The sequence below is a fragment of the Portunus trituberculatus genome, chromosome 40 (assembly GCF_017591435.1).
Source record: "Portunus trituberculatus isolate SZX2019 chromosome 40, ASM1759143v1, whole genome shotgun sequence".
In the NCBI taxonomy this organism is placed as follows: Eukaryota; Metazoa; Arthropoda; class Malacostraca; order Decapoda; family Portunidae; genus Portunus; species Portunus trituberculatus.
In genome coordinates this window covers 13,355,737-13,379,732 of record NC_059294.1, presented here as the reverse complement: position 1 = coordinate 13,379,732, position 23,996 = coordinate 13,355,737, and the positions used below count along the sequence as shown (strand labels likewise).

At 36.0% G+C, this 23,996-nt stretch overlaps 1 protein-coding gene across 1 annotated transcript; it reads right to left on the bottom strand.

Annotated features, from left to right (window-relative positions):
• Positions 1–256: 256 nt before the first annotated feature.
• On the bottom strand, positions 257–23,465 carry LOC123515996 (lysM and putative peptidoglycan-binding domain-containing protein 3-like). Its single transcript, XM_045274967.1, has 3 exons — positions 23,306–23,465; positions 21,986–22,241; positions 257–5,626 (listed from the first exon to the last, which is right to left on the bottom strand). Exons 1-3 carry the CDS (start codon positions 23,350–23,352, stop codon positions 5,090–5,092), a joined length of 840 nt encoding a protein of 279 aa, XP_045130902.1. The 5' UTR covers positions 23,353–23,465; the 3' UTR covers positions 257–5,089.
• Positions 23,466–23,996: the final 531 nt, after the last annotated feature.

Genomic DNA, 23,996 nt, shown 5'->3' with positions numbered 1-23,996 from the left:
TTTTTTTCTTAGGAGAACCACTGGCAAAAAAAAATAATAATAAATTAATAAATAATAATGCAAAGCCGAATGAAATGATTAAATAGCAAATGTTTTGAAATCTCCCTCTTGAAAGGAAAGACAGTTTACCTGCCACAAGGATACAATATTAGGACTGACAATATATATATATATATATATATATATATATATATATATATATATATATATATATATATATATATATATATATATGCATGACATTGATACTCTTGGCTACTTTGTTATAAAGATTTCTCAATTTTTATTGAAAAATATTTTTCCTTACAAAAATAACAGTGGAACAGTTTTACAATGAATAGCACTGAGGCATAGAACTATAATGAATGGGAGAGAATATTCAAATACCAAATAAGCAATGGAAATTAGACCCAGAGTAAAACCATACATGATAAAGGCTGAGAATTTAAGATAAAAACTCACAAGATTTACCACATTACTACCATTCAGTATTTATGGCACTTCAGTAAAACCATAACTGGGAAATTATACCCTCCAGCAAGCAAATGGATTTAACTGGATGAACTATCTGTTCCAGTAGATGTAATAGAAGTTTCAACTTTAGCTACAGTGAGCTAAAAAAGAAACTTGATCTTAGGCTACAATGAACTTTAGCTTAATTCAATATAGTGTTGTCTAGTTCTATGGTTAAACTTAAAAACAAAGGGCTCCATGACTTAGAGAAAGTTTCACTAATAATTTCATTCACTCATGATTGCACTTGACAGTCTCACTCATGCTGCTAAAATCAGCAGTTCTATAAATGATAACCCATATTTGTCAACTACAGTAGTGGCTGCTGCCACACATACAATGCCGTTATCATTGTCTGTTTAATTGCAATTTCAATCATATCCCCTTTTCTGACTGTAGTGAATAAAAATTGCACCATGATTATATGAAAACCAATCCAGCCTTTACATCATGATCACACCTGTAAACTAACTTTGAATATGGGTTGAAAGTATGGAAAATACTGTAAGAGTCACATGATAATAAGGTTTCAAGTAACAGCAATGCTCAATGTGCTTTTGACTTTGCATTTACTAAACCTCTTGCACATCACAAATTCTAATTATGGTCGTTTTTTAATCTTCCAAAATCGTGCCCTTTTGACATATTGTTTCTACATTTTTAGTTGCATTTAGCTAGTAACTTATGGAAACGTGTCATTAAATAGTAGAAATCACTCACAGAATAAGCTACAAATCTTCAATAAAAATTCATTAGTAGCATGAGTAAATTTAAAATACATGAACCATAGAAGAAATAAAAATTTGGTGACAAAACAAATTACATCAATACAACATTAGTAGCCAACACCAAGAAGCCTTAACTAATGTTCATTTCCATCTACATTAATACCTGTATACAAAGTTAGTAACATACGCACTATCATATTTAGGTATTGGTAACATTTATTTTTTTACTTCACCAGGCATTTTTTCAGATGGAGGAATGTGATTTTTGAGGATTAGCAACTCAAAATTACCATTAATAGAATGCTTTCACAGTGCTATATCAGATATATAATTGACTTACTCATAGAGTAAATAGTTTTATTCCCTTTTATGGAAAAAAGAAAGTTTATGAAAAGTGCTCATAACTTATAACAATGTTTCCTCCTTATTCCATAGCAAGGGCACTTCTTTTCTTGCCATTACTGTCACAATCATGCTTCCTAGTCTTATTTCTGGAAATGGTCAGCTCCTATGGAAGTGGAATTAGAAAAAGGGATATGGTGCTTCAACAATTTTCTTTGGTATTTTGGTCACTAATCAAACCACATCACTTCATCCTACTAATCCACAAGGCAATGTAGTGTTTATCTCTCCTACACTAGTCATGTGGTCACAATTTAGCTAGATTTACTTGAATTATCCACAAGTACACAGATACTAGAACACACTGCAATTTATAATTTAGGTGATTCAAAATTTAAAGCAAACAGATTGAAAGTGGTGTGAGAAGGATACAGGCATTTCAAATACAGTCAACTTGATTAAAGCGAGTGTTACATTCCTGGAGATGTCACGTTATTCAAAATAAGGTCATTCAAACATAATTTTCCCATAGAAGACAATATGGTAATAGGGGGTTACATACCTGGCCACTGGGAAAGTCTGCCTATTTTGAGGATTTTGTTACTCAAACCTTAAAAACTATTAATACATTACCAAGTCACGGAAAAAATAAGAACACATTCTCTTTATTACCTCTGATGGTATGCAACATGTTCTCCCTCAGTTCCATCACATGGACAATCATTGAGGTCTTTTCTTTCCTAGCATAGTGATCTGACACTTCCAACTTCTTTTCAATGTTCACACTCTTCCTTGATTTCTTGGAATCACTTTCCTGTGAGGAGATTGAAGGACTCTTGGATGCCATAGTATAAGACACTAAGTGAAAACGCAGAGAAATTATCCACTCACGGTGTAGGTTAACTCTAGACTGTGGACTATGTTCTTATATATACATTTATGTTCACAAAACAACATTTCCATTAGCTTTTTTACAAGGCTTACAACCAAGAAAGAATTGTTTTATGATGAACAAAGTGAAATCTTTCATGAAACACAGAAAACAAAGGAGATAAGGAGGCATTTGTGATTGGCGGCAGCCGCTTCTTCTTCTTACCTTCTTTATCTTGTGTGTTGCTTTCACCACAATATTTATTTCAACTCCTTTATTACCTGCTATAATGGATATCATACATTTGTATTCATATACAATCATGCCATGAAGATCACCTTGACTCTGTGGCAGAGTGGTAGTTCAGAAACACTCTGTTCCTTCTCATACTTGTGGTGGAAGCAACAAGCTAGGTAAAGGGGGTCACAAGAAAAAGAAGCAGCCGCCACTGATCAGAAATGCCTCCTCATCTCATGCTTTTTTTTTCCATGTCAAGTGCAATATTTCACTTTGTGCATCACAAAACAATCCTTCTTTGGTGGTAAGGCTTGTGAAAAGATAATAGAAATGTTGTTTTGTAAATATATATATATATATATATATATATATATATATATATATATATATATATATATATATATATATATATATATATGAGACAGTAACACCTCCCCAGGAGGTGGTTTTACTTGGCAACCTACCAGCAGCCTTGTTACCATGGCAACAATGTCTCCCTACATGTTGGTGGATACCATTTCGCGGCTGGAAGTTGATCCACTATTTGTTAAGTTTCTTGGATCCCGGCCCAGTGTAGCTCCCACCAGAAGTGACGTGGGTGCGTGTGATGTCATCAGCTTGAGTAAACCAACATTAAATTATTTGATCATATCTCCTTAAATATTGTCATGTTAAATTGAAATCATGTTATTCAAACTCACGTTAATCAAAGTTGACTGTACTTCTAACAGTTCAATTCCAGCCTAGCTGATACATAATAATCTTTAGATTATTTAGCTATCTATAACTAAACCAGTTGACAAAGTTCAGTTCATGTAGACTCCACTGTCTTCTATTTCAGGTCAGATTTTGTTTTAGTGGATGCAGTGTTTTTCTGATTTTAAAATATTACAATGTTTTACAAATCTCCATTTGATGTGCAAGAGGACTGAAATAAGGTCTGAATTAACTTACTGAGTTTGGATAAAAAAATAAATAAATAAACTGGATTTTCCAAGGAAAAAGTATTTTGAATGATTTCCAAGCTTGATAAAATGATAACAAGAACTTAAGCCTATCAAATTTTCACTCAAATACATAGGAAATTATCAGATAATTGCTTTACTTAAAATAATATATATATATATATATATATATATATATATATATATATATATATATATATATATATATATATATATATATATATATATATATACACACACACACACACACACACACACACACACACACACACACACACACACACACACACACAGTATATTTGCTATATATAATGAAACCCCCACAACCAATGATTAACAAACACTTCATCAAAACACCAAATTATTAAAGATTTACAAATCCACATAATATTGAATACAAGACAATCTATGCTACATAATTCTCTCTCTCTCTCTCTCTCTCTCTCTCTCTCTCTCTCTCTCTCTCTCTCTCTCTCTGTAGAGAAAGCATTCTTCTTAATAAAGAGTTGAATATCAGTTCCATTAAAAGCCCACATACAAAAATATCTTCCTCCACATACTACATAAGCCTTTGATTCCCTGGAATCCACTACATCCTGTCTTATAATAAAGACAGTCTCAAAGAACCATGCCTTCTATAACTTCTCAAAATACTTGGAGGGAATGATGATCTATACCAAAAGCTGCCATCAAGAATCTCTTGTAAACCCTTAAACAGTGGTGCTCATTTATTTCGGCATAAGCAGAGAGCATATGAGGATATGGGAAATTACCTTCATTTTGGGTTCCATTCCCTTATATCACAGCCATAGCCACCACTGCTACTAACAAAACAAATACTGCTGAGTGTTATGATAAAGCAATAGAAAGTCAGTTTAATATTTTTGATCTGTAAAGTAATACAAGAAAACAAGAGAAAATGCATTAGTCAAAAAAACATTGTCTTTATCTTGAGTCCAATGCATTCTTTTCTACCTCTACTGCAATCTTCCCACATCGTGGAACACCATTGTCTACAAATCTGCCGTTTATTTATAAAAAGTAAGTTTTATATTTTGCTGCTCTTCATATACATAAAATGTAATTTCATAAGAAAAATTTTGATTACTAGAATGTTATGTAGCAATGCATTGACAGAATTTGTTTTCATAATGAAATGTCCATTTTACCCTGTATATGGAGACTTTAAGTTCTGATACATGCCACTGTTTAAGGGTTAAACTTGTTCAAAGGTTTCTCCTTCCTTATCTCACATACATGTTTACTTTTATGTAAGATACATCCTTCTTTTGTTTTATTATATCACTTCAGGAACAGTATGATTAATACAACAAATAAACATTGTTTTCTTTTCTGGTACACAATTCCAATCTTAAGAAATTCCAACTAGTAGGAATGTTACTACACACTAAATTTGTTAATAAATATAACCATTAATTCTTTGGATAATTCAAATAAACATATACCAAGAAAGGGATACCAACAAGAAGTAAAGCTCCAATTAATAATATTCTCCACCATGAAATCCCCCAATCAGCTCCTGAGCATCCACTCTCCTGCCGATCCAGTGGCTGGAAACGTTGGTCTGTCAGTACTGCAGCTACTTCATCTAGAGAGTTCTTATAAGAGTTGGTTTTTTCTCGAATATCTGCTAAATCTTTCTGCATTGAATCTAGAAATTTTTTTGCTTCCTTCTTGGTTCGTTTGTCTCTCAAAATACGATCAATACTTATGTAACCAACATGCATCTCAGAATCACTTTCATACTCGCTGCAACTGCTGACACTTCTAGTGCCCAGCATTGCTGCTCTTGTGCTGGCCACACTAGCTGATGCAGGCTCATTCTGACACTGTTCTTGCTGCAGCACTTCAGCGAGTATAGAATTCGCTTTAATTGGTATTTTTAATGACTTCAAAGCATAGAACTCTTTTTCTTGGATAATTTTGTTGATTCTCTTCAACTCTGCTACCTGAAATATCAAAAACACTGATTCAGCATTCAAATACCAGTGTCAATTTCTTTAAGCTAAATGGAAAAAGTGTGATGAATGCAATGAGTGCAAACAAACAGCCTCTGTTATAAAGGGAGGGCTAGTACTTGAACAGGAGAGAAAAGGTGAGAAAAGAGTAAAGATTAAGGTAAGTCAAGAAAGAAATTCAACAACATTGAGAAAAGAATGCAAAAAAGTTGTAAACAACTCTCTGGAGCATTTCAGATATAACACACTTTTTCTTGATGTAATTCACTGTTTGATCTGCTGCAGTCTCTGACGAGACAGCCAGACGTTACCCTACGGAACGAGCTCAGAGCTCATTATTTCCGATCGTGGGATAGGTCTGAGACCAGGCACACACCACACACCGGGACAACAAGGTCACAACTCCTCGATTTACATCCCGTACCTACTCACTGCTAGGTGAACAGGGGCTACACGTGAAAGGAGACACACCCAAATATCTCCACCCGGCCGGGGAATTGAACCCCGGTCTTCTGGCTTGTGAAGCCAGCGCTCTAACCACTGAGCTACCGGGCCGTGTGTGTGTGTGTGTATTTACCTAATTGTGATTTACAAGGCCTGATCTTGGCTCTTTATGTCCTGTCTCTTTGTCCACATTTATCCAACTTTGTCCTTCATCTCTCTACTTAATTTGTTCCATTTGTCAGTGCCACGATATGGGAAGCTATACTTCTTGACATCTCCTATACAACTGGATCCTTTTGTATTTTCTTTGGGTGTCCTCTCAGTTGATTGTTGGAAGACATCCTTATCAAGTCTTCTCTATCTAGGATATCCATTCCATTTACTATTTTATACATTGTTATCATATCTCCCCTCTCTCTCTTCTTTCTTCTAACGTGGGTAAATCCAGTCTACATAATCTCTCCTCGTACGGCACCTCCTTAAAACCTGGTATTATCTTCATTCCCAACTGCTGCACTCTTTCTAGTTTCTTCAAGTGTTTCTTCATATGTGGTGACCAAATCACCACTGCATATTCCAACTGAGGTGTAATTAAGATGGTTAATATTTTCCTTATCATATTCTCATCCAAATAGTTGAATGAGAATCCAATAATTTGGAGTGTGCTGTAAGTTTTTCAAATGTTATGTTAATGTGCTTTTCTGGTGATAAGTTGTTCTGTATAATCATTCCTAAGTCCTTTTCTTCACTGACTTCAGTTATTATCTCTCTCTCCCTAGCTGGTACTCCTTATATGGTCTATATTTGCTTTTGCCCATTCTCATTACATGACTTTTGTTAATGTTGAACTCCATCTGCCATTTTACACTCCAAAAGCATTCTGCTTTTCAATCATCTATCATCACTATAACTTCTAGCTTTAAGTTGTCATGATAACTGTAGGTGATGATTCATGATAGGGATGGTGACAACTTGATATCACATGTATATTATAACAATGTTACATTTTATACAAAATAACCTATGCAATGTTTCTTGTTAATATTTTATGTTTCCTGTTTCTCTGGTTTTATCTATATTTTTAATGTGTATACAACTACTAAGAAGCTCTAATGCCAAAATGAATTTCATTTTGTATTACATTTTGTAAAACAATTTGATGAATAAAGCATCTTATCTTATCTTATCTTATCTTATCTTATCTTACAATCTTCCACATTTCTTATTTTCCTCATATTCTTTGCATCATCTGCAAACAAACTCATGTAACTTTTCATTTCTGCTGGCATATCATTTATGTAGATCAGAAGCATTATGGGACCAACCACAGAACCTTGGGGAACTCCACTGGTCACTCTCCTCCACTCTGACTTCACTCCTTTCACCACCGTTCTCATTTCCCTGCCTGTCATGTAGTTTTTCATCCAGTCTGCCAGGGTTCCCCTTATCCCCCAATACCTTTCAGCTTCCACATTAACCTATTGTGTAGAACCTTATCAAATGTTTTTTTTCAAATCAAGATGCACACAGTCGACCCAGCCGTCTCGCTCCAGTAAAATATCAACAACTCTTTGTGTGTGTGTGTGTGTGTGTGTGTGTATTTACCTAGTTGTATTGTACAGGGTTCGAGCGGGGCTCATAGTGTCCTGTCTTCATATCTCCATTTATCTAATTTATCTTTAAAGTTATGCACACTATGTGCTGCAACAATTCCATTATCCAATGCATTCCATTTTTCCACCGTTCTGTGTGGAAAACTGTATTTTCAAACATCCTTTACACACTGCCTCATCCTGATCATCTTTTCATGTCCTCTTGTCCTTCCATCCTCTTCCGCCAACAGCACCAGGTCTCCTTTGTCTATCTTTTCAATATCATTTACTATTTTATACATTGTTATTAGGTCCTTTCGTTCTCTTCTATCTTGTAAGGTTGGCAATTCCATTTCCTTCAGTCATTCTTCATATGTGAGGTCCTTTAATTCCAGCACCATCTTTGTAGCAATCTTCTGTATCCTTTCCTGTTTTCTTATATCTTTTTTAGAACTCGGAGACCATACCACTGCTGCATATTCCACCTTTGGGCGTATCATGCTAGTGATGATTTTTTTCATCATATCTTTATCCATGTAATGAAATGCCACTCTTATATTAGTCATCATCCCATATGATAGTCCAAATATCCTATTTGTGTATTTATCAGGGCTCAGATTTTCTTGTATGATCACTCCAAGATCTTTTTCCTCTTTACTCTTTGTTATTTGCTCCTCTCCCATCAAATAGTTCCATACTGGTCTTCTCTTACTCTTTCCTAGTAGTGTGTGTGTATTTACCTATTTGTATTTACCTATTTGTGTATTACAGGGCCCGAGCTAAGCTCTCTGTGTCCTGTCTCCTTGTCCATTCCTGTCATATCTCTCTTTCATCTGATTGACACACACTGCATCAACGACATCACTGCTCAGTTTATTCCACTTATCAATGCTACGATGTGGGAAACTGTATTTTCTCACGTCATTTAGACAGATGTCTTTATTAGCTTTTTCCATGTCCTCGGAGATGATTACTTGTGGTCACCTTTATCAACTCTCTGTCCAGTATGTCAATCTTGTTCACCAATTTATACATAGTTATCATGTCTCCTCTTGTTCTTCTCTCTTCTAATGTGGTCAGCCCCAGCTTCCTCAGTCTTTCCTCATAGTCTAACTCCCTGAGTCCTGGTACCATCCTTGTTGCCAGCCTCTGTACCCTTTCTACCTTCTTCACATTTTTCTTCATATGCGGTGACCAGACACAAGCTGCATATTCTAACTGGGGTCTTATTAAGGTACATAATATCTTCTTCATCATTCCTTCATCTAGGTAGTGGAATGCAAGGCCAATATTTTGAAGCATGTTATATGTTTTCCAAAAAATCTTGTTAATGTGTTTCTCCGGTGACAAAGTGTTTTGCACGGTTACTCCTAAGTCTTTCTCCTCATTGGTCTCTTTAATTTTCTCATCACCCAGCCTGTAATCCCAGTTTGGTCTGTATCTACTTCTTCCCATTTTCATAACATGGGTCTTGTCTATATTAAATTCCATCTGCCACTCCTTACTCCACTCATATATTTTATCAAGATCTTCCTGTAACTTGTTACAATCTTCCACATTCTTTACTCTCCTCATAATTTTAGTATCGTCCGCAAACATGTTCATGTAACTGTCAATTCCTACTGGCATATCATTAACATAAATCAAAAACATGATGGGACCAAGCACTGACCCTTGTGGAACTCCACTGGTTACCTTCTTCCACTCGGACTTCCTTCCTCTCACCACTGTTCTCATTTCTTTTCCCATTAAGTAATTTTCCATCCATTTTGCTAGTTTATCATTTACTCTTCCAATCTTCTTTAGTTTCCACATCAGTCTATTGTATGGTACTTTATGTTGTAGTATGTCAGTCACTCTTGAATAAAAACATAATAAATTGGATACGCACGATCTTCCTTTTCTGAAACCAAACTGTCTTTCACTCAGAATGTTTTCACTTTCTAGATACTCACTCCATTTAGCTTTAATTACTTCTTCACATACCTTGCACAATATACTAGTCAACGATACTGGTCTATAATTTAGCGGTTCCATTCTACTACCATTCTTATATATAGGCACAATGTCAGCTCTTTTCCACTCTTTCGGGACTAATCCTGTTCGTATGGAGGTTTCCACAATATCAAATATGGGGTTCAACAATTGATCCTTACATTCATTTAGCAACCTCCCAGATATGCCATCAGGCCCCATTGATTTATTAATATCCAGATTGCTTATAATTTTCCTTACATCTTCCTTAGTAACCATGATGTCCTGCATTTGCTTTATTTCCGTAGGTCTTCCTCCCATAAAATGCTCCTCCTTTGTAAACACTTTGCAAAAGTTGTCGTTCAAAATTTCAGCTATATCTCCAGCATCCTCATATACTTCTTCCCATTTTTACCTTTCTATTGCCTCCCTTATATTTAGTTTTCCATTTATGAATTTGTAAAACATTTTTGGGTCACTATCACAGTTTTCCACCACCCTCTGTTCATATTCCTTCTGTGCTGTTCTCCTTACTTCAACATATCTATTCCTTGCTGTTTTGTAAACTTCTCTTGATAATACATCACTGTTTTTCTTAAGTTTCTTCCATGCCTTTTCTTTGTTCTTTTTTGCTTCTTCACAATTTCTATTAAACCACTGTTTATTATTTAAAGTCCTCTTTCTGTAATATGGCACAAACTTTTCACAGCAGAGTTATACAAATCCATAAATTTATCGTATTTCAATTGCATATCCCTTTCCTGGTATACCACGGACCAGTCAATTTCATTAAAGAACTCCCTTATATGGTTATAATTTGCCCTAATATAATTTAATTTTTCCTCCCGTTCCACAATCTTATTTGTGCTTAATTCCGTATCCAGCTCAAAGCTTAGGACATCATGATCGCTTCTCCCCAAGGGACATTTATGTTCAATTTCCTCTTTTAGAGAGATGCCCCTGGTAAATACCAAATCCAACCTTGCTGCAACATCTTGTCCCCTGCACCTTGTTGGTGATCTCACCCACTGTGTCATCAAGTTATTTGTTGCTACCTTTAACAATTCTTCTGCCCACTCACCACCGTTCACCACTTCATAGTCTTCCCACACTATTTCTTTGCAATTAAAGTCTCCAACTATCATCACTCTATCCTTTCTGATGAGTTCTTGCTTCATTCTGTCTAGAGTATTTCTCATCACCATTTGGTACTGTTCATATTCCCAAGCACTGGTTCTGGGTGGTATGTATACTGTTATAATATTAATGTCCCTCTTGCCATCTGTTATAAGCATACTTATCACTTCCTCATTTCTCTTACTATAGTTCACCTCCTTCACTATCAGATCTTCCTTAGTAAGAACCATTATACCACCACCTCCTTTATTTTTTCTATCATTTCTCCATACTTTGTAGTGTTTTACAACAAACCAGTCTAGCTTTATTTCGGGCCTTAGCTTTGTTTCCACTACACACATTATGTCCGGTTCGTTATTTCTTAGGTAATCCATACATTCTAGCCTCTTAGACAGAAATCCATCTATATTCATGTAAGTCACTTGTATTCCATTCCTAGTCTCTTTCTTCCATGTAATGTCTATTCCGCCTGTTTTATCCACCACTTCTTTAGCCTCCCATTTCTCATCCTCCAAAAAAACTTGGTCTTTTCCTCCTCTGTTCTTTCGTCATTCCTCTCTTTCACTTCAGTTACAAGCTCTTTCATTTTCATTCGCTCATCCTGTGACATATTTCTTCTTATGTAAATTGTTTTGGTTTCCTCAGAGTCCTTAAGTTTCCAAGCCCTCCTCAACAAGGCCTCAGCTGCCACCTGAGACTTTAATTTCAATTTTAATGGTCTATTCTTGCCTTCCTCAAAAGCTCCCAATCTCACACTTTCTTCTACCTCAGCATATAGGTCCTCTTCCTCCACAGAGATCTTATTCAGTAAAGACTTAATCCTGTCATTTTCCTTATTCCTCCTATCCTGCCAGTTTCTGTTAGCTTCCTCCCTCAATCCTGTTATGATCACACATTTTTTCTTTTCAGCAATATCTCTCACCACATACTTATTTTCCTTTAGTGCCTTTACCATTTCACTCTGCGTAATAACTTTATTTTCCTCTTCCTGCTTTTTCACTATCTCCCTAAAGGACCTTTGTACCTTCTGATATTTATGGTTCACTTCTTTCATCCTGGCATCAATTAGATTAAGGCATTCCTCCTTCCTCAAGTCCCCTTCGGATATTTTCATCTCCATTTCTAGTAGTTTAGCCTTCATCTCTTCACATTGTTTCCTTAGTTGTTGGTTTCCCTTCTCCATCTCTACTTTTTCCTTCAATAGCTCTTTATTCGCTATCGTTAACAAATAGATCTCTTTTTTGAACGAATCATTCTCGGCTATAACTCTATCCAGTTTTTCTTCTATGGACAAAATATTTAGGAACTTACTTTCCAGTGCCTGGATTCTTGCATCCATATCTAATTTCTCCAGTCCTCTTGGAGTAGTTATAAAACCTTCAAAATCCTTGGGTTGCCTAGGAGTAGCTGCCATGTTTGTTATCGTCAGCTGATTACGGCCAAAACAATCACCACCCACACTCTCCTCTCAGGGACCACTCTCCATATCCCTCACTTTCAACACTATGCGACAGTAGGACATCAACAGGACCCTGTAACACCATAGGTATTTTCACTTCTTCCCGTCCGCAGCCGGAGACGAGCCGTCCTCTCTCAGCGACGGCGAGAGAGTGTGTGTGTGTGTGTGTGTGTATTTACTTAGTTGTATTTACCTAGTTGTATTGCACAGGGTTCGAGCAGGGCTCATAGTGTCCTGTCTACATATCTCCATTTATCCAATTTTTCCTTAAAGTTATGCACATTATGTGCTGTAACAACTTCATTATTCAATGCATTCCACTTTTCTACTGTTCTATGTGGAAAACTGTATTTTCCAATATCCTTTACACACTGCCTCATCCTGATCTTTTTTACATGTCTTCTTGTCCTTCTATCTTCTTTCTGTCACCAGCACCAGGTCTTCCTTTTCAATCTTTTCAATGCCATTGACTATCTTTTACATCGTTATTAAGTCTCCTTGTTCTCTTCTATCTTGTAAGGTTGGCAGTCCCATTTCCTTCAACCATTCTTCATATGTTGGGTCCTATAATTCCAGCACCATCTTTGTACCAATCTTCTGTATCCGTTCTAATCTTCTTATATCCTTTTTCAAGCTTGGTGTGTGTATTTACCTAGTTGTATTGTACAGGGTTCAAGTGGGGCTCATATTGTCCTGTCTCCATGTCTCCATTTATCCAATTCTTTCTTAAAGTTATGCACATTATGTGCTGTAACAACTTCATTATTCATTGCATTTGACTTCTCCACCGTTCTGAATGGAAAACTGTATTTTCCAATATCCTTCACACACTGCCTCATCCTGATTTTCTTTACATGACCTCTTGTCCTTCCATCTTCTGTCAACAGCACTAGGTCTTCCCTGTCTATCTTTTCAATGCCATTGACTATCTTTTATGTTGTTGATAGATCTCCTTGTTCTCTTTTATCTTGTAAGGCTGGTAGTCCCACTTCCTTCAGCTGTTAGGTCCTTTAGTTCTGGCACCATCTTTGTAGCAATCTTCTGTATCCGTTCTAATCTTTTTATATCTTTTATAGAGCTTGGAGACCACACCACAGCTGCATATTCCAGCTTTGGACATATCATGCTTGTAATGATTTTTTTTCATCATATCTTTGTCCATGAATTGAAATGCCACTCTTTTATTAGTCAACATTTTATATGATATACCAAATATCTTGTTTATATGTTTTTTTCATGGTTCAAATTTTCATGTGTAATCACTCCCAGATCTTTTTCCTCTTTAGTTTTCATTATTTGCTCATCTCGCATCTAATAGTCTTTTTTTGCTCTTTCCTAGTTCCATTCTGTGACATTTCTTGCCATTGAACTCCAATTTCCACTTCTTACTCCACTCATAGATCTTGTTTATATCATCTTGTAACTATCATCTTGTAACAGTAAACAATCCTCCTAGGTTTTGATAACTCTTAGTAGCTTTGCATCATCAGCAAATAGATTAATGTAACCGTTTATCCCATCGTGAATGTCATTTACATAAATCTGAAACATAATGGGTACTAACACTGACCCTTGTGGCACTCTGCTTGTTACTTTACCCAGATGAATATGTGTCTCTGATAATACCCCTCATCTCCCTATCTTTGAAATAATCCCTTGTCCACTCTAACAAAGTTCCTCGCAGTCCTCCTATGTTCTCTAGTTTCCAAAGTAGTCTTCCATGAGGGACCTTATCAAAAGCCTTTTTTATGTCCAGGTATAATGTGTCCACCCATCCATCTCTGTTATCCAATCCTTCTATTACCCTCGAGTAGAATAAATTCGACACACATGACCGTCCTATCCTGAACCCAAATTGTCTGTTTGTTATGACTTGTTCTTCTTCCAGATGTTTAACCCATTTTTCTTTGATAATTATTTCACACAACTTTCCCATAATGCTTTTAGGTGACACCGGTCTGTAATTCAATGGCTCAGTTGCCTTTCCCCCTTTAAATATCGGTATTACATTGGCTCTTTTCCATTCTAGTGGAACTTTCCCTTCATTTAGTGAACTTGTAATTATATCCCGGATTGGATCCAGTAGTTGCTCTTTACATTCTTTTAGCACCCAGCCTGAAACACCATCTGGCCCCTTTGCTTTTCTGACATCCAAATTATCCAATAATCTTCTAATATCTTCTTTGTGCACTGTGATTTCCTGTAATCCTTGGCAATGCATTTTGGTTCTATAAAATCTTCTACAATGAACACCATTTTGAAGCTCTCATTCATTATTTCACACATTTCCTTCTCTGATTGGTATGTCTTCCCTCCTTCAATTATTTTTTCTTTTGTTTCCATGTTCTTCATTTTGCCATTTATAAATTTGTAAAAAAGCTTGGGTTCGCCTTTGCTTTTACTCACCACATCTTTCTCAAAGTTTCTTTCGCCCTCTCTCCTTACTCTAATATATTAATTTTTCGCATCCTTATACTCCTCTCTGTTAATATCATTTCTCTGTTTTGTAAGTTTCTTCCAAGCTTTATCTTTTACCTTTTTAGCTTCTGTGCATCAAGCATTATACCAAGTGTGAATCTTTTTCTTAACTCTATAAAAAGGCACGTATTTCTTTACTCCTTCATTATATTTCTTTAAGAATATTTCATATTTTCCTTGTATTGTCCTTACATACATAATGTTTCTCCATTCAATGTCAGCAAAAAAATTTCTTAACTTTTCAAAATCTGCTCTTGCATAATTTAATCTAATTTTTATAGTCATCTTTGTAACTTATCCCATCCTCCTCCTGTATTTCCAGCTTTAATGTCACATGATCACTTCTTTGCATGGGACTAAAGTAATGTATGCTGGGAGGGAGCTCTGGTTTCTTTGTGAATACTAGGTCAAGTAACGATGGTTCTTCTTCCCTGTACCTTGTTGACTCCTCCACCCACTGGTCCATTGTATTTACCATAGTCAACTGTAACACTTCTTCACTCCACTGTCCAGCATTATCTATTACTTCCATCTCTCTCCAGTTAATTTTTTTTACAGTTAAAGTCTCAATTAAAAGTATTCTTCCATCTCTTCTCAACATATTACCTAAGCACTTAATCACCGCTCTTTGCATGTCTTTATTTTCCTCAGTTCCCCATGTATTTGTCTTAGGTAGCACATATGTAACTATGATTTTCCTTTTTCCCAATTCCTTTGTTTTGATTGTTACTCCCATTACTTCCACCTTGCCCTCACCATATTGCATATCTTCCACACATACATTATCACAAACCATCATTGGCACTCCTCCTCCCCCTTTACCCTTCCTCTCTCTTCTCCAGCTATTGTATCCCTCTTCCTTAAAATTTACATAGATCTCCACTCTTAAGTTTTGTTTCACCAATGCACATAACATCTGTGTTTTTCTCTTTCAAATAATCCTTAACCTCCAACACGCTGGATAACAACCCACCTATATTAGTATAAGTCACTCTTAATTTCTTGCCTCCTCCACGACCTCTTCCTTCTTCCACTTCTTTAGTCTCATATCCAGAACCCTCCAATAGAAAATCTTTTCTTGATCTCTGTCCTTTTCCTGTTTTTTTTCATTAGCTTAATTTCTTAGCACTTTCTCTTTTTCCCTCTCCTCTAGGTTTATATCTCTTTTTATCCAAATACAGGCAACCCCCACTTAACGAAGGTTCACACAACTAAATTTCGCTACAACGAAGGTTTCATTTTACTACCATCTGCTCGTTTAACGAACACCAAACTCGCTTTAACGAAGTTTTATCCAGGTAATTTTTTTCCAAGTTTGAAAGCACCGCTGTATCACGCAAGCGGACAGGCTTTTGAATACACCAGTGCCTCTCGTGGACAACACGCACACCACTCACTCCCCCTGTTCAAAACAATAACAGCGTCAGCAGCAGCTCATCTTCCCTCGCTCAACTTACCACCAAAATGCCCTGCAATGTTGCCTAGCATTGCTAAGATGACCAGGAAGTCTCTTACTCTCGAAGTGAAGCTGGATATTATTCACAGACACGAGAGGCAAAAAAACTAATAGCATTGCTTGCCACCATCTTGACTCCATCTACTGTCTCTACTAATTTCAAGTCAGCAGACTCTATTAAGAAGGCTGGTGAGACTGTATCTTCCTTGCAAGCTAAAAGAACCACCTGAACTTGTGACTCTACAATGGATAAGATGGAAAGCCTTCTGGAAATGTGGTACATAAGTTTTGTATGTGATGCAATGATGCACCCTTTGTTTACATTCCACAGGTTGCCAGCTAGTGTCTTTCCCATTTCACTCTCCCTCCCTTCATAAATTTAAGATCATCAACATTATAAAGTTACGTATATACATACATTAGTGTACATTATAATGACTTAAATTAAACTGCCTAAATGTTTAACTTCATAATTTCTACTTTCATTAAACCTTTTACTGTACTATGATGCACTCTCGCTTTGTTTACTCTCAATGGAAGTTCAAGTCAGGGGTTAAACTTGTTATAATCGGTTTGCTTGATGAAGTTTCGCTTAATGAAGGGTTTTTTAGGAACGTAACCCCTTCGTTAAGCGGGGGTTGCCTGTATCTTATGTTCAATATCATTGGCCAGCTTCCCTTTCCTTGTCATAATTTCTTCCACTGCCACTTGGGATCTCATTCTCACTTACAGTAAGCCCCTGCACTTGGGAAATCTCAGCTTGGCAAAATTCACTTTTGGCTGTAGGGTGGCCACGGGTCACCGAGTGCACGCTTGGCGATTTGAATTCATACTTGGCGGCCGCACAGTGAACCACGCAGCTCCCCAGTGACGTCAGACCTCTCTCTAAACATATCAGAACGCAGTGTGAGAGTCCCCTTCAGCCATTTTGTTTGTCCTACCCTATGTTCTGCTAGCGTGGGAACAAATTCTGGCGATTTACCGCCAACATGGCCTCTACCAGCGCAACAGGTGGTACTGGTGGGCGTAAGGACAATGATGGTGGCGGCAAGGACGAAAGTGGGCGAGGGAAACAGGTGAAAAAACGGGACTTATAGCCTTTATATTATGTCTTATTAGCTTTATTTATTGTTTATTGGTCTGTTTTGTACATGTGTTCCAGACTAATTAATTTGCCAAGTGTGGGAGCTTACTGTACATTGTTCTTGTACCTCCCTCACTAAATCTTTCCAACCTAATCACTTCCTCCACCTCCTGGTCCAGCTCCTGTGTGTGGTGTCCTGGACCTGTTTGATTATAGTGTGTGTGTGTGTGTGTGTGTGTGTGTGTGTGTGTGTGTGTGTGTGTGTGTGTGTGTGTGTGTGTGTGTGTGTGTGTGTGTGTGTGAAGTGCCTGTTCTTAAGAGCTCCAGATGTATGTTTTGGTTTGATAATGGGAAGCTTGAAAAGTGATAGGACATGCCTTGTTTCTCCTTCCATTGTGGCGAGTGCCAGCTGAGTGGCCCTCTGCTTTGCTTTTGCCAGTACTGATTTTTGTTCTTCAAACCTTGCACTTCATTCTCCTGGTGCCTCACATTTACAGCTGTATTTCTTTAGTCATAGATTTACTTCCAAACTAATTGTACTTGATGCTGTTTGCATGTTTTATAAAACAATAATTTATATAAATCGAAACTGAAAAGAGTTTGAGTCAGCAAAAAAAAAAAAAAAAATAAATAAATAAATAAATAAATAAATAAAATAAATAAAGAAAAATAAATAAATAAATAAATAAATAAATAAAATAAATAGATAAGAAGATAAAATAATAATAATAATAATGTATCTGGTAACAGCATAGAGCCACTAAGTTGATCCTTGCCATGACAGGAGAAATGCACCTCCTGCCAGTTTACAAGATTCTCTCACTATTAATCCAAAGCATTAAATATATATATACCCTTAAAATATTTCTCCTTAAAATAGCATAATCTTCCAATTTCCAGAGTTTCTGGAAAAACTCATGAATCATACAATACACATATATTTTTACGTAGAAAGGAAACCGATAAGAGGCATCTGCCCCTAAAAAGTTTTTAAAAATGCAATTGAAAAAAAAGGTCCAATGAGGTGTCAGTCCCAAAACAGGATCAAAAGAGTTAGCCAAATCTAGAGGATGAATGTCTTGAAACACCCCATGAGTTTGTCATAGGAAGGTGGAAATACAGAAGTAGGCATGGACCAGAGTTCATTAGAGGAAGGGATGAATGAATGAGAATACTGTTTAACTCTTGAGCAGAAAAGAAATGAGAGAAAGAAGAAAATCATGTGCATTGGGCTGTGGGAGGAGGAAAGTCATGAAGTTAGCAAAAAAAAAAAAAAAAAAAAAAAAAAAAAAAAATGGCAACAAAAACTGTGATTGAAAAGAAAAAGGTCCACTGAAGTGCCAGTCCCCAAGCAGGTTGAAAGAAATGCTGTTAGAAGGGATGGTAAATGCGTCTTTTCTCTCTCTTTCTCTCTCTCTCTCTATCCAATTATAAACTTTGCGTGAAGAATGTATGTACAGATGATAACAAGAGATGCAACATTGCAGAGGTGAGAAAGAGGGTGAAGACAATCAGTTAGAGGAGAGGAGTTGATAAGATGAAAAGCTTCTGATTCCTGTCTAGAATATATATATATATATATATATATATATATATATATATATATATATATATATATATATATATATATATATATATATATATTGCATTTATTCTGATACAGTGCAGTATTACATACATGAATAAAGATTTCTAAGACAAGCATCTAAGATGTTTTTCTGTTGGAAATCTTTATTTATGGATTTTTAATACAATTAATAGTTTTTTTTTTTTTAAGTAATTTATTTTATTTCTTTAAGTGCATGTGTTGGATGAAACCTCATAAAGTATGGGGATCAAGTGTCAAATTTCTTCATTTCAAGTCTTAACATATGAAAATAATTCTCGGCTGCTAAACCAATCATGTCGTCCATCATGAGGCAACAGGAGATAGAATGACAAAGATGTGAAAAAATCACCAATGGTCAATGGAAACAGGGAAGAATTGCATTTGTGTAGGTGCATGGAACAATAGCAAATGTGAAAAATATCACTCAGTGAAAAATTAAGTAAAATGAGAGGAATAACACTCAGTGAAAAATTTATACAAACAAGAGAAATACCACTCAGTGAAAACTACTCCATACAAATAAGAAAATACAGCTTAGTGAAAATCTACAAGAAAATGGTATGGCCAAAATACAATGGGTCATAGCTGCTGAAAACCATAGATGGTAATAACACTTACAATAATAAATCTCACAAGTGGTAGAAATGGATATGTGCTGTAAATGTGTAAATACAAAGCTTACTTTTCCCAAACAGCTAAAATGTTACACTTACCAAAAGATAGCCATCTCTTAACATTATATCAGTACTGCTTTATGGATGCCATCTCTTAACATTATATCAATAGTGCTTTATGACAAGTCACATTGGAGTCATCATATGAATCATTATGGCTGGCACCTAGAGATACTATATCATATCACAATTTTGTGAATTAAAGGGCAGTGTCTATTTTGTGACATTGTATTATTCTATCTATACTAACTTGTATCCTCCCTCAAGTTGTATCTTGATTACTTTTATAAATATTTCACTGATTTCCATTTGATAAAAAAACAAAGACAATAATCAAACTGGAGTCTTAATATACTTTCCCAAAACATAATTTTCATATGATGCCTTATAAAAATGCTATTGACAAAAAAACAATCCACCACGGTTCCTGAAACCCTTAACATTATTCATGCATATGACTTTTTAGTTAACGTATATGACCCCATTATATATGTCTGAAAACATGAATAATCTGACCATTATCTTCACTGTACATATAAATGCCTGATAGTGACTAGGAAGATGCATTATGGTGAGAAGATTTATGTGCTCAACGCAGATGGACTCACCTTCTGTCCAGGTCACAGAGTATGTTGGTGTTTCTTCCTTCCATACAGTTTCCTCATGATTTTCTTCTTACTTGTGATAAATTGCAATGAATGTGATGTAGTAAATGAAAAATTATGGCTTCCCATGTAAGAAAAAAAGCATCCTATAACGTCTGGTGAAGTATCAGCCAATAACTCATATAACACAAGTGCTGACTGCACCATATGTGGTACCAACACAATAATGGGCAATGAATCTCCACATTCCTGCATATCAACACCAATATAAATGTGCTGATAGGATTCACTACAGTACTTTGTCTACAACCTGCCTTCATATACATACACTGCCATATTATTTTTATTTCTCAGACACCATTATGATAATTGGTTGATTATAGTTCATGCAACATTAAGGATAGATAGCATCCATAGTTGAAGCACCTTTTATTGGCTAATTTCAACTATCTATGAAAATTTTTATGGCTTGCAAACATCCTTCCCTCACAACGATGTCTACCTCTAACTTTCAACGTCCTGTAGACCATGGCAATGACTACATAGGAAAACAATCATTCCTTTTCCTCTCGTCCCCCATACGAGGATAAGTGGCCTGTGACTTCCACTGCCCATAAAGGTAAATACATTCCAAAATGGCCTCTCATTGTAAATAGTAAAGGGAAAGAGTTAGAAGTTACCCTTTCAAGTCCAGAAAGTGCTTTGCTCATACACATCTTCCCAGTTGTTACAATTACAATTACTTTTTGCACTCTATAAGTGACCAACAACAATACTATTTCCCTTAGCATGTCTACAAAATGAAAGATTTAGGCATTCATATGAATGAGTGACTGAGAGATGCTGAAGCAAATAAAGGAGGTTTGCTCCCCCTTTCCCCCCCTTGAACACCCATTCAGACTGCTGCATGGCACGCAGTCATCAAAATACAGGCTGAGAAAGCGCATAAAGTTACTTCACCTCATCACTTCACCACAGAGACACCACATCACCTAGAGAGTTTGAGTTTGCAGGAAAATGAAGAGGAAGGATTGAGCAGTGTGATGCTATCACATTTTGGTTAATTGACCAAGGCAGAATTGAGCAATTGGTGATCCTAGTTTTGTTGAATTGTCAAACCTGGCCTGGCTGGGGTTAAAGTCTGGCTGCACACTCTGCAACCAAGCTAGAAGAATACTTCTACTTCAACTGCATTCCTTACAAATCATAACAATCAACTGAAAGATGACATTAGAGGACTAATAATCCTGACCTCTGAATTTTCATTTGCAAATTAAGAGAAGCAGCTCAATATCATATTAGTTATACCTTTTGAAAGAGGATTTCAGCCTGTAATAAAGACATGTATAGTATGATGTATTATAGCTCTGAAGAATGACCCAAGAATATACATGAGCATGCAGTGATGAGTATAATAAAATAAATAAATTCATTAATGAATAAAAACCCCTTGAGCTCCCTTCCAAGGTGTAATGTATGTACATACAGTTAGTGAAGATATTCTCCAAACTTGAGCATTTATTCCACATTTGTGTTTTGCCAGACTTTAAGAGAATCAGGATTTGCTCTGGAATTTTGGATTCAACAATGAAAAAAAAGTAAACTGTTGGTATGCTAATCCTCTCATAACAAGATGAAGTACGATCTGCATACCACAAAATTCTGTGATGGTATGCTGTACACTTAGGTATAAATGCTAAACACAGTATTTCTTCATCATCACTGGTTATTTAACAATTACTTATTAGCATCCATAATGTGTTTGGTGATTTATCATTTAACCTGCGTAAGAAAATATTACAAGTAAGCCAACCACTACATTGATATTTTGCACTTACAGGGATCCTGTACTTGAGGGCCAATCCAGTCAGAGTCTCCCCATGCTTGATTGGTCGGTCTACAAGCTGTTCATAATCAGGAACATACTTGGCTGCTATGTCACTGCTGTGGTCTTTGGAAGCACTGCTGCTTCGACCATTAAGCTTTATCAGCTCTGTACCTTGAGAGAAAAATATTTCTTCATCTTCATCACAGGAGCTGTAGTAGATGCCAGACCCTTTTTCAGTGCTTGAGAGTCTTCGATATTTGTAATTCCTGTTGTATAAAAATAAAAATTAGAATAACATTTAAAATACAATTTTGGATATGGAGATAACCATAGCCATTTTTTCCTGAGGTTAGTGTTTATGTTAGATAGAATCAAGATTGCAGAATACCACAGTACATACCAACCTCCAGAAACTTAAAGCAATAAAAAGTAAGGTAAAAGGTTGGTAAATATTAAGAGTTATGTGGCTCTGTTATTCTTATGATGGCTGCCATATTTTTTTATCTTGATAGCATCCAACCATAACTATACCTGATGTTTATTTGCCTGCCTGTGACTCATGTAGTCTGGCCCACTTCTTGGGTCACCTCCACAGTCTGACATCTACCTTGGCTAAGTGCTTATGTGCAAGACTGTGCAGAGCTTCATTATCATTGCCCTTGTTTATTTGTAATTGTTGTAATCTCAAATTAATATACTGCAGCTATTGTTCTACCAGATTTCTCTACATATAATACTTCTAGAATAACAGTAACTAGTGCAAGGTTACATGGTTAGGTTAGTTGTAGTTTGGTTAGGATGCTAACAGTATCATGTTCAACAAGATACCCAGATATTCGTCACCACAACAAGAATAGCACGGCACAGAATTCTCTTGATATTTACTTTACCAACAAATTTCCAGATGTTGATACACATTGCATGATATTTAACAGCCTTAGTTTTTATTTGTCATGTAAGTGTTAACTTACGGTGAAGCAGCTAAGGTTATCTCAATGTTCTTTTTTTTCTGATAGCTGATTATACCTAGTTTAACACGGTCTACGATTAAATCCACAATCCCGGAAAACTGTGTGGTAGTCATTAATGTAGTGATCCCACTGATCACTACATTAAAATTCAGAAAATAAAGTTTGTTTCACTTCAACCTGAACCCCCACACACATAATGCACTGACTGACGAAGTTGTGTGCGCAATAAGTATCCATAGGTTTAAAGACATATAATATGACAAGTTAACATTAAAAAAGACGGGCCATCACAAGCTTTACTCAATCCCCTAAAATTACAATTAGGTAAGAACACACACACACACCAGACACACACTCACCTCTGAGCCGCACCGCCGCCACCACCTTTGCGGAACGAAGAACTCATATTCGCTGCTCATCGCCAAGTAATTGAAGCAGCAAGCAGCTGTAGTCTATTCACCATCCAGACTGTGTGTAGAGTGTGGAGTGTGGAATATAAGTGACGAGAGAAAAACAACATTTCCCTGCGGTAAAGAAAGATCCAGTACTATGATACGCTCACCAATCCCCTTTAAATTACCACAAGAGGCCATCACGTCTCCAAAGACTACTCAACCCTGCAAAGTGTCTGCGTGGAAGATCAAAAATAATGTTTATGAAAAAAAAAAAAAAAAAAAAATTGAAATGTTGGTGACATGTTTTAAAACACAACTACGGTAGAAAATGTTTCAAACGATAGATAAATTGAAGGAAAAAATAAACATGACAATCAATTAAGTATGAAACATTAATATCTCGTAATCATAATAATCTTTTCTTCTCCTTATTATTATTATTTATAATAATGATAATTATTATTATCATTATTATAAATAATAATAATAAGTTATTATTACTATTATTATTGCTATTACACCACTACCATCATTACTATAATTATTCCCAAACGTCACCACTTTCTAACCTAGGTACGGTAGTAAATTCCACTACATTATTATTATTATTATTAATAGTAGTAATAGTAGTAGCTGCAGCATTAATAGTAGTAAT